The sequence below is a fragment of the Pseudonaja textilis genome, chromosome 2 (assembly GCF_049901715.1).
Source record: "Pseudonaja textilis isolate UNSWEBS1 chromosome 2, rPseTex1.2, whole genome shotgun sequence".
In the NCBI taxonomy this organism is placed as follows: domain Eukaryota; kingdom Metazoa; phylum Chordata; class Lepidosauria; order Squamata; family Elapidae; genus Pseudonaja; species Pseudonaja textilis.
Window position 1 is genome coordinate 106,478,912 of NC_141991.1, and position 12,135 is coordinate 106,491,046.

Consider the following 12,135-nt stretch of genomic DNA (forward strand, 5'->3'; position numbering starts at 1 on the left):
TAATTTGGTGTTGTCGGTATTCCTGAATATCTGTCATCCCTAACAAAATTGGTTTCAGTGCTAATTTCATGCCACTGTTTGCATTTCTTTGTGAGGGCCCATTTTCTCTTTCCAGTTCATGAAAAAGTCACTAGTCCATATGAGGGCTTCTTCATTCTTCCCAAGGCTTTTTCAGGGTGACTTTAGTGTAGAATTTCACCAAAAGGCTATTGAAAATAGAAGTAGTCATCTGCAAGTACAGTTGTGCACACATGTTGGTTCATTCTCTCTCAAGAACTTTAAATGGTGACTGAGGCAGAGGTTTCCTTTATAGTAAAAGTATGGATTTTATTTTGGTAAGATTGCTCATCTCTCTGAGGAGTTATTTTCTCTTTAATAACATTTTGACCAATTTATACTGTGTTTCTCATATAATAAGGCTGGGTCTTATTTTTTTTTGAGCCCCAGAAAAATGGCTAGGCCGTCTTTTCAGGGGTGACTTAATTCCCCTCCCTTGCATCTTTGGGAGGGCGGGCTGGCGGCGACAACTTGGATGTTGACCTCGACGTTGGTGGGGCACTTTGTATCGGGGTCAACGCATGCAGCACCATATCCAGGTGTGCAACAAAAGTACTTCCTAACGGCAAGCCCCCCACACCATTCCCCCCATTTCACATGTTTTAATATAGGCCTTAATTTGGGGGAGGGGCTTAATTTCATTTCATGCCTATAAAACATGCTGGGACTTCCAATTGGGGGAGGCCGTATTGTTGGAGAAACAGGGTAGTAATTTCTATACTATCTATTAATTTATGAGCTAATTAGCCTTTAAAACCTTTCTAAAAATTCTGCTGTAACCAATCAAATGAGGGACAGTTTTGCAAAACATAAAAATAAAAAATAAAAATCAGATGAGAGGTTTAAGCTAAATTATTGGATAGCTTCTGAACTAGAAACTTTAGGTCAGTTAAGTTTCCCTGGAATGAAGATTTTTACCTAACAAACTGATGATAGGAATGAAGAAAAGTTTTTTATTTATTTGGGAATGAATAAAGCCACTTATCTTAAGCAAATAATTCTGGATGGCTAACAATATAAGTTAATACAAAGCAATAAAGTATGGTACAATAAAGAATCATATGATTCTTGACTCTTGACGAATGTATCTTTTATGTACACTGAGAGCATATGCACCAAGACAAATTCCTTGTGTGTCCAATCACACTTGGCCAATAAAGTATTCTATTCTATTCTATTCTATTCTATTCTATTCTATTCTATTCTATTCTATAAAAATACAATTAAAAACCACCATAATGCGTAAAAAATACAGCAGATTGTTATTTGAATTGCCCACTTAAATGTTTTCCCCTCTTTCTATATTAGCTACTAAAATAAGTAGCCCTAGAACAAAATATTAACTTCGCTAGAGATTTATAGAATTATCTCTTGAGACACAAAGAAATTATTCAATTTTAATTGTCGCTCTGCAGAAAATGTTTCACTATCTGGACCTTAAACTGGATTCTCTTACTGTGGTAAGCAGTTACACTGTTTATAAAGTTTGGTTTTCTTGTATTGTGTAAACTCAGCTATTATTTAATATTAGATTTATATCCTACTTTTGTTTTATGTAACTGAAGGCTGAAAGCCCATCTTCTATTTTGCCCATAGCAACAATCCTGTGAGGTGGGTTGGGCAGAGTGAGTGGTCCAGTCTTCCAGCTGACTTTTATGCCCAAGGGAAGACTTGAACTCACTGGTTTCTAGTCTAGGCCTGAGCCACTGCAACCAAATAAATGTGACAAATTCTTTTCTCATTTCAACATTATGCAAGACCAACCATGGCTTATTCAATAAATGTAACTCAACAATATATGAACTGAGAAAGAATCAGGAATGGAGCAGAACTCAAATCAAATGGAGCTAAATCCAGCCAGGTAGCAGACTTCTTGCTAATGTTGACATTTTCATGAATTAGGCTGTATAAACTTTGCAAGGAGATCTAATAGGCTTATAAAGATATGAAGGTTTAGCTGGGCTCAGAATCTTAAAAAGATAACATTAAGGGAGAGCCACGTCAGAACTACTGTCAGAGGTGTAAGCAACCAGAGCAGTTTCCGTAATGGATCAGGTAGGTTTCTTTATTGTTGATTGCCAGTTTATAAAAATCTGGCCAGATTGTCCGTCTTCCTTAGGGGAAGCCTGATATAAGTTTCCTCCCCTGCATGGCCTTTAAGCTGGAATACCTTTTAACCCTAGATATCTTTTAATATCTTTTAACATTGGGGCTTCCTCTCCTTCATGGTTCCATCAAAACTACCTTGAAGTTCATGAAAAAGAGCAGACTATAATATGCCCAGTAAAATCATAAATTTAAAAAAAACCTAAATGTTAAATATAGCAGCTTTATTTGCTATATTTATACCCAGCTCTAGAAAGTATAGGATATTCCAGAAAATATCAACGCTAAATATGGGAGCACCCTATTTTCAGACCTATGGTGCCTGCAGCCTGCCCCATATGAAAATACCCCTCATTCTACTCTCTCATAGTCCTTTTAATCAGTATTTTCCTTAATTTTGTATGTTCTAGATATAGCTAGCTCTAGAGTTGCTTATTTCCTTCAAATTGCAGAACACTATTTTGCCATTAACTTTTTGACAAATGTACTGAGACTGCTTTTTATATTCTGACTCCATGCTTTACTGTAGTTGAGAACATCAGCAATTCTTACCATCAAATAGAAGGCAAAGCACTCAGTCTTTCCTCAGGATGAATTGAAGGGTGGATTTGATCTTTAGAGCACTGGTAGCTTCCCTCCCCATAATACAGAGCTGTCAAACTCCTTGCCCACAGGCTGGATGCCTCAAGCACTGCCCAATTTAGCAAAGGGGAAAGAGGTCTGGATATGTCACATGCTGCCGTGATGTGAGTTTGATATCCCTGCCATAATATATAGGAAATACCTTACCTGTATAATAGGTACACACACACACACTTTATCTTCCCCTAATTTTTGGAAAGTGCAAATGTATTTAGAAGCAAGGAAACAAAACAACTCTATAATGATATCAGTTCTATTATTAGAACCACCCAGAGAGTGGGAGTCAAGCGGCATAAAAGTTTAATAAATTATGATTATTATACTACTGGAATAGTTCTAAATGCAAGACTGATAGAACTAAAATAAGAATGATCATCTGGAGTGCTATGCCATCAGCAATCTGATTTCTGATTGAGGATAGAACACAGGCGTTCAGCTCCAGTTTGATTCTACCCCTCAGACAATATTAAGAACACCTCCATACTACATCCTTGGCACAGGTTCGGAATCAACTCTATCCCTGTGCAATTACACAGCAATTTTTAAAAGGTGGGGAATCTACTGAAGTTTATTTGAAACAGTTCATTTGGTGTTTTCTTTGTTAATGTGCTGGCTCTGCTGATTTTCTGTAATTTATAGTATTATCACCTAATGATCTGCCAAACACATGCAGAATCTCAGGTCTCCAGAAATGTGTTTTGCACATCTCTCATTTTCCTAATTGGTGGGAACTGTTGGCTTCATGCTGCCTCTTGAGCCTTGGATTTTAATCATTTATTGATTATATTTACACCTGTGATAGAAGGTAGTGAAGATTTGGATCCCCAGGAGAGAAGAGGTGCATTCCAGAGAAGTAATAAATACTGTAACCCAGTCCATATATTATGTATAAGAGTTAAGAAGATAACAGCAGCCCCACTTTTAATAGTTCATTTAATATTGTAGATTCAGTCTTTAATCTGAGACAATTTTGTCTATAGGTGTCAACAATAAAGCACTCAGCTTGGAAGAATTGCCACATTTCATTCTTGCTTTTGGATCTGACAACACCTCCTTCTACTGAGATTCACCTCCCTGGCCTAAGATATTCTTCCTTTCTCCAAACTCAGAAATGAGGACAATAGCTGTAGCAGTAGAGGATGCACCCATTCGCAAAATGGTTACCATGCCTTCATTTCCTTGCAGACTGTAAACCGTTTATAAATGCAGAAGGAAATAAAAGTTGTGAACCCAGTTTCCACTCAAACCAACTTGAGACAGCAATTTGGTTTTTGCAACCTACCAAATACACCCATGAAATAAAAACCGGGGTTGGAAAAAAAGGACATGAGCAAGGGTGGTTTTTTTTTTTTTCCTTTTCTTTCTTTCTCCAAAACAGGTGATAACCCCAACTGGCGCAAATTGAATGATGTTCTTTGCACTCTTATTGGTCAACTGCATATGGTACTTATTGGTTCATAGGGTGTTTTAAGCATGTTGAAGTTGGCAGAAAATCTCTCAATTTGCTCGTTCGACCTTAGGCCTTCCCTATGCGACCACCGTTCGCTTGTCGGTTTCTAATGACTGCTCGTTTGGCCAAGTCGGCATTGAAGTATCGGATCATTTATTAAATGACTGCCACGAAGCACGCTGTCAAAGAAGTTTCTCCACTGTCTCCCCCCCCCCCCCCATCTCACTTTTATGCACCGTAGGAGTTGGCAGAATTCACGCCGCAGCTTTTCCTTTCCGGATGTACCCTAGTCTTGCATTTTGCACCGATCCGTGCAAAGTGTGGGTAAATAGGTGACTCTAGAAAAAACCGCCCGGTATATCTCCGTGAGATGGTTTATTGTGTGATACTTCTTTTCAAGGTCGACATGAAAGAAGAGAAGGGGCTTCGAAGGGAACGTTTTAAGCCAGCTCACAGGAGCGTCACCCCCTCTCCACCATTGCAAGCGAGTCCGAACCAGTTACTCAGGCGCGGCGTTTCTCCCACCTCCGCCCCCCATTTTCTCGCTCTCTTAGCTAACCGGATGAAGGTACATCAAGCAGTGAGCAACAGATGGAAAGGCTAGGCGAATCCAAAGTCTTTATTGCGGGGCGACAAGGCACAACACCCGGGCTCCGGAGGAAGAGCTTTCTCGGCTGAGCTCCGTAACTTTTCCAAAGAGCGAAGAGGAGGAGGAGAAGGAGAAGGAGGGAGGAGGAGATAAAGCCTCCGCTGTTTAAAGCTTGGGGGGGGCGTCGCTGGACGGTGGAGGTGACTTGATTTCTTCCCTACTCAGAGTTAGGGTGCTCCAGCCTAGCTAGTTAGACGAGTCCCCGCGGCGCAGGCGGCGCGTTTCCCCTCAGCGCGTCCTCCTTTTCCTGAATGGGGTCTCCCCGGAGGAAAAGGCTCTGCCTTTTGTTCCTGATAGGATTAGGACTCTCTGTCATTTTCCTCGGACATTACTACACCGCGGATTCTCCCCTCTGCGCCGGGACTGCAGCCAGGTAAGACGACTTGGGAGAGGCTCAAAAGGGAATCTTTCAAAATCAAAGGCTAGTGGGGGGGGGAACCCAAAACCTCTTAATACTGTTGGTGGTTGGGAATAGGGATTTGCTCGGAAGCCAAGGGCAGCCACCCTTGTGCTGGATAAGAGGAGTGACGGTGGGAAAACAAGGTGGTAATTCTTTTTTTCCTTTTTCTTTTGTGAAAACCAACAAATGCACAAGCTTGCCATTGAAGTAGCACTTTGCAACCCTGTGGAAGAACAAAGTGCTCAAAGCAGCCAGGAAGGTGGTGGAGCTACTACTTAGTGTTCTTCACCAGCCTCCCAAGGAAGATGTTAAAAGTTTCAAAGTAGTCAGAGCCATAATTCAGAGGACCTCTTTCGTGTTTTTCTTTTAAGTTGAAGGGTTTGAGTACATTGTAAGTTGCTAATCGGCTTTCCCCTAACTCTGCCTCCTGCACACTTGTGTGGACTACACAGCTCCCAGAATGCCCATCCACCATGGCTAATAGCCCATGGTCGCTAGCAATTGTAATCACAACTTATCTAGGAGCAGCAGGTAAAAGAAAGCTGTTGTAAGGGTTAGAATTGTGTTACTTCATATTTGTGGTCTAGCTCTGAGCGAGTAGTACATTCCATGGTTTCTTTGCTTGTGATCAAGAATCCATGTAGGAGGTAGAGAAGTTGCAAATAGACTTAATGCTAAAAAATCTTTACCTGGGTATTGGAAAAAAGATGCAGAAATTTAATAGGATGTGACTTATGTTTTAAAGGAGAAATCACACAGTGTATTATTGATTACTTAAGACATGTACTTTTGGGGGGAGGGTACCTATTTTATAAACCAGGGAGAGTTTAAACATTCAGTTCAATGCTTCCCAAACCTTACCCCAAATTGGGTAAAAATAGGTATGTTCTTTTGGATAATAACACACAAAACCCATTAACCAATCACAACAGGGATGAATGTTTAAATGGCCTTAAAGTGTTTTGCCTACATTGGGTAAAAAGCATTTTCTGATAAGCAGTTTCCGCTAATGAAAAAATATATGGGAAGGTCCCCTTTCTTCTAAGATTCTTGCATTGTGTATCTTCTTATACATGCCTTCCTAGATTTTGAACTTTTAGAGTTTTAAAATGAATGAAATATATTTAGAGATAACTAAGGGGTGGGGAGGCGTGAATGGAGGTTCCTTGTGGACAAGTCATGTCAATTGTTTTTTTTTTAACTTTGTAAATGACAGTGGCCATTTCTTTACCTATTCTCCATATCGCACATGCTCAAAATATTTTTTGTAAAATTAAGAAATGATTAAAATGTTATCATATCCACATAAAGATGTATGAACTAATCTTTCCTGCCAAGATAGTGTATGGGAGCAGTGTCCACTCTGATTCTTACCACATTTCAAAGCAGGATATAATTCTGAACAGTGTTATTTTTAAGAATGAAAAGTTCTTGCTTGCTGTGATACACACTATATACATAAATGAATAAAACCACAAGTAAACCTTAATTGAGCCTTTCATTTCCTAGATCTCAGAAAATCTTTCTGCACCTGTTTGCTGGCTCCTGAAAATACATTCAGAAAGGGAAGAATGTTCCCATTCTTACAAAATATGCTTATAGCATAACCTATGTCAGATCCATCCTGGCTATACTCCAGTTGTGCCAATCGCTTATAAACGTGGTTTCAACCTGTCTAATGGAGGGGAATAACTACAAAAACCACAACAGCACAAAACAGTCTGATCCTAGATAAACTTGCAAAACAGTATATCTGACTGGATTCTGAATGAAAAATGCATGAGCTGTATGGGAAAAAAACAGTTAGTGTAGTTTTATGTAGGCCTAAAGATAGGCTGGGAAGCACCTACCTTTGAGAGCAGTTGAACTTTAAAACTTTATCATGCTTATCTTTCTTGCAACAGCATCCCAGATCCCAGCGAGATCTTTGGCACACACAATTTCTATGTTCTGATTCTAATGATAGCATCTGTAATTGTGGTCAAATTTTCTGTGGCAGCAATCAAGAAGTCATCAAATAATGTGACCCTGGTTATGATAAATGTAACTTTTTATATTCTTGTATATGCTAATGGGTATGGATTACTGATTCTAATAATGTAAAACAAAGTGCACTGTTACAGGACTCCAGAAGAATTTTGGAGATTTACTGGTTGTTCAATTACATCTAGGAAAGATGTGTGTATTCTTTAAAAACTCAAAGTCATATTGGGAAACTTAATATTTTGATAATGTTTGCATATAGAAGCTATAGTATCAGAAAAAAATACTTTATAATCTTGTCTGAGTGGATCAGTACTTTTGACTATACTATAAACTCTCTGTGAAACTAAAGGGAATAATTAAATTATTTATCTAGATCATCATAGTTTGGTAGAACTAAAAGGAATTCATGATTCTTTTTTCAATGTAAAGTGAATTTTATATTTTAAAAGGTCATTTAAGCTCATAATATATTGGAACCTTTGGTTCACTCTTCTACCATTCCATTTTAAAAAACTATTCTTAAGTCTTAGTAGTAAACAAACTATTGAGGAGATATGGGATTTCAAGGCTGTATTGCATTATCTCTTTATCAAAAAGTTACAGAGAAGCCTTATTACATGTCTCAGAAGTGTGGCAAAGTCAGACACAGTATTTGTGAGCAACTCTGCTTTTATTAAGCTTTGAGGTATGCTTCTTTAAATATGGGAAAATGAGAGAAAACGATAGTTTGCAGATCTTTTAGGAACTACTGCGAGACTAATGCTTGTTTATTTTCTCCAGGAAAATGAAAGACTTGAAGCTAAGAGCAAGGTTGGACAACTTAATCCAAGATCTAAAGTGGGAACATGTCATGTAAAATGCAAGTTGCACAGGCAGGTTGTTTTATAGGTGGAAATCCTGCTAAATATTCCATGTTCAAACCCTTCTTAATTTAACAGTCTTCTCATTTTGTTAGTGGTCATAGTAATTGTCATTTTTAGATTACAATCTTAATTCCACTAAAACAGCTTGCAAAATAAATCAGGCTGAATGGCTCAAACTCATCACTGACTTTCCCTAGTTAAGTATGGACTTGGATCTGCTTCACCTTATTCCCAATCCTACATGGCAGAGGACTTGGATGTATTTACAGGACCATTTGTCTCCAATTATCTCTGCCCATCCTACAAGATCTGGCAGGGTTGGAGTGTTCCAGGTCTATCAATTTAACAGTCTCATCTAAAGCAGGACCTCAGGGACCACCAAACTCATAATTTTAAATCCCAGGGACCACTAACTGGTTCTGTGGGTGTGGCCTAATTTATGGGTGTGGGTTGGTGGTCATGTGACTGGCTGGGCATGGCTTGTGTGTAAATATAAATATTTATATAAATATTGAATTTTTTTAATAAAAAAGAACAACTTTTGCCCAAAATCAGGCCAGGCAGGCAGATTGAGTTGCTCACAGAATCACAGGTTCATTCAGAGATCTGTCTATCTGTCATTGGCTAGCTCAGTCTGTCACATAAAATTTGCTTGCAAGCAAACTCACAAAATTAACTCACAACACATCATGTATGTAAACATTGAATTTTTTATAAAAAAAGAGAGCAACTGTTACCCCAAATCAGGCAAAACAGGCAGGCAGATTGAGTTGCTCACAGAATCATTCAGTGATCTATCTGCCATCGGCTAGCTCAGTCTGTCACATAAAATTTGCTTGCCATGAGACTGCACTGAATAATAGAACCTTCAGTCCTAAGGGAGGTTCAGCTGTGCTTAAAAGCAGAGCCGAAGATCTAAAGACTAGCTAGAAAGCAAGAAATTCAACCATTTCCCGCTTCCTAGCTAATCTAAATCTCCAGGCACAGCAGAACAGATGATGGTCGGAAAAAGAAAAATAGCAATTTAGCAAGCAAGTTTGCCGGGTAAGGAGTAAGTGGGCGAGGAGGGTTCCCACGGGCCACGTGGGCGGCACAGCCTTGTGTTTCTGCGCAGCCTGGATTAATTGCTTTGGGGGGGAATGCTTTGGGTGTGACATTTCTCTGCAGCCCACCAAAATTTTATCATGGTCCACCAGTGGGCCGTAGCCCACCAGTTGGCAAACACTGATCTAAAGGGACTTATATTAAAAAGCAGGTTAATAGATAAGCAGACAAATAAGCAGGGATTAACACCAGACAGACAATCAAGCAGAAAACAATACCCTAATCAAGGAACTGCCAAGGAGAAGACTATAGCCCTACTAATAGTGAGTGGCAAGGCAAGCCACTGTATATAAATGGAGAAAATCCCATACTTATTAGTACTGATGATATTGCTTAGTTGGGTGTTCAAATGTCTTCAAGGAAACAATCGAGTTTAGAGAGACCAAGGACCCCACCTTTTTAAAGCCTTTCTTGTAATTTCCTTGAGTTATTTGGTGAGTGGCAACCATGTCATTTCAATTAATAATTAGAATATATAAACATAAATTACTCTTATCACCTCTCTACCTTTCAGTGTAATATTAAAAAAGTCAATTGCTGAAAAGATCACAGTAAAATAATATATTTGACATGTTATACTGAAGTTTAAGAGTTTATAGTGAAGTTAAGAATTGGGAGAAAAACAAAGAAAGTCAATTGTTTTTTGCTTTTTTTTTTTTAGTCTGAACTTTTAAACTGAAGAATCCATACAGATTTCGCTAGGGCTTTCAGGTCTTTCCTATTCAAGTCTTATGACTTTTTTTTACCATAACTATTCATGATGGATGAAATAAATTTGGCTCAGAAATTCAGAATTGCCTGAGGTCTGCTAAGAAGTGATTTATTAGTAATTCTTCACTTTGCTGACAAAAGGTCTGCTTTTCATCTTAGTTCTAAAAAGAAGTGTTTTTCATTGTACAATGCATACTTAAAATAGAAATCACTGCTATCAGATGACAAGATAGTTTTAAAAGTAGCAGGGCAAATCAAGGAAGAATGGTCTTCAGTAGCAGTCCCTATTTGTGAGTTTCTTAAAAGCATCTGGTTGGCAATTATATGTTACAGAATCCTAGATTAGATGGGTTGCTGTACTGCAGTTGAATTATTGGAGGAATTACCGAGAGGAAGATCAACTTCAATTTTTTTCTGAACATCCCCCCTCCCCATGGATTTTTGTAGATAAAAGTACAAAGAATCTTACAAAAGCAAAAGGCAGCCACAGGAAGAGCGGATTTGAAGTAGAAAAATACTCCTGTGGAAGTCTTTTTCACAGAAAGATAAGTGACTGAAATTAATAAGCAATTTCCCCAAACTCTTAGCTAAGTACACATCTCATTGCTTTAAATACATGGTGCTTTCTCTCACTTATGTGTGTCTACTTAGGCTCCCACTCTTTGTCTGTCTTACACCCAGCTTACTAGATCCAGCCATCATTGATTTCCCCGCCCTCTCTCCCACTTTTAAATTTCCTAAAACTTCCATGTGCCCAGAAACAAGCACGTGGCCCTTTGCCAAGGCATGTCATTCCTTATCCATTGCTTTTGCAGACTCCCTGAGCTATTACAGCCCTATCTTGGTCTCCCAGCTTTTGTTGCCTCAAGTCATCCCCACCTCTCTCCTGCTTGCCTCACTGCCATTCTCAGAACCTTTCCTTATTAGGTAGTGGTAATGAGATCTGCCTGTCCAGCTTTCCCTTTCTTTTTTGCATGTTGAAAATGCTTCAGAACAAAGCCTCGCCTCCAGATACCTACCATCTTTGCTTCTAAAATGGCCTAGTTTCATCTGGGGAGTAAAATAGCAGGTGGCTAGATGCCAACCTTTCACTTTGAAGCATCCCTGCCACCATTCTTTAAAAGAAAGTGTGTATGATGCTTAATGAATTCACAACTAATTGTTAATGGAAGAAATGAAGGAGGTGTATAGTTTTGCTTCCTTTGGCTCAACTGTTGATAAAGATGCAGAGTGCTGGAGAAGTGAAGAAGACAAGACACTTAAAAAGAAATTATTTCTGTTTTATGACAGCAAGAACACAGTAAACTTAATTCTTTTTCCAGAGAAAATGTAGGGCTGTGAATGGTGGTCATTGAAGAGAAGGAGATGAAAGGATTTCAAGTTTTGGATTGAAAGATGATGAGTTCATAGTTCATTGGCTGCAGACTGCAAGATGAAACATCCAGACCCTCCTAGATGAAATATGAATAAATACTGGTTTTCTGATTTTGCTGAAGATATATGGCAGAAACTAGCTAACTTACAGACTCATGTAACATTCTTATTATCTGAAATAACTCACCATGTTGCATCTATTTGGGAATGAGTTGTACTTCAAGTAACAAAGCAACATCTGCCTGCATCTCTTTACTCAGTCACATTTGGAAATGTGCTCTCATGGACACTTCCAGACCCTTTTAATATGAAATCAGGAATTTTTCTCAGCTACTATATTTTGTAGAGAATAATAGGCAATATCTCTAGCATATCATCTTGTTTACAGATTTATTTCATGAACTTCATTTTATCATCTGACATCACCAAAATTAACAATTTCTACCTGCTTGCAGTGTTACAATCTGTTCTCAAGAAAAACGACAGTTAAGGGTTTAGACTGAACTTTTAAGGATGCAAAGCTGTGCGTGTGTGTGCATGTGTTTGTACAAATGCTAAGTGTATGAATGAGGTAGTTTTTGTTTCTTGGTCTCATGGCTTCTTACGAAGAGAGCTCCCCCCAACCATTTTTAAAGTAATAATTGAAGTGCACGTTTTAGGGCAATCTTTTGATCTGAGGTACATAAGGTTCCTGGAGGGAATTCAAACTAAAATAGGGTAATATTAAAACATCGACAAATGTGCTTCTAGTGTCTTGAGAGTAAGAAGGGAGGCTAGAATGTTTCTTAAAAGT

The 12,135-nt window shown here is 38.7% G+C and overlaps 1 protein-coding gene across 2 annotated transcripts in view; it reads left to right on the top strand.

Moving 5' to 3' along the window:
• Positions 1-4,502: 4,502 nt before the first annotated feature.
• Positions 4,503-12,135, top strand: part of ST6GALNAC2 (ST6 N-acetylgalactosaminide alpha-2,6-sialyltransferase 2) — a 39,120-nt gene continuing 31,487 nt past the window's right edge. Inside the window, exon 1 of one of the 2 annotated variants that reach the window (XM_026702054.2) lies at positions 4,503-5,277. In XM_026702054.2, the coding sequence (XP_026557839.2) occupies positions 5,156-5,277 (122 nt within the window). In that variant the 5' untranslated portion in view covers positions 4,503-5,155. The remainder of the gene's footprint in view (positions 5,278-12,135) is intronic. The other variant, XM_087924794.1, reaches the window with a different exon arrangement.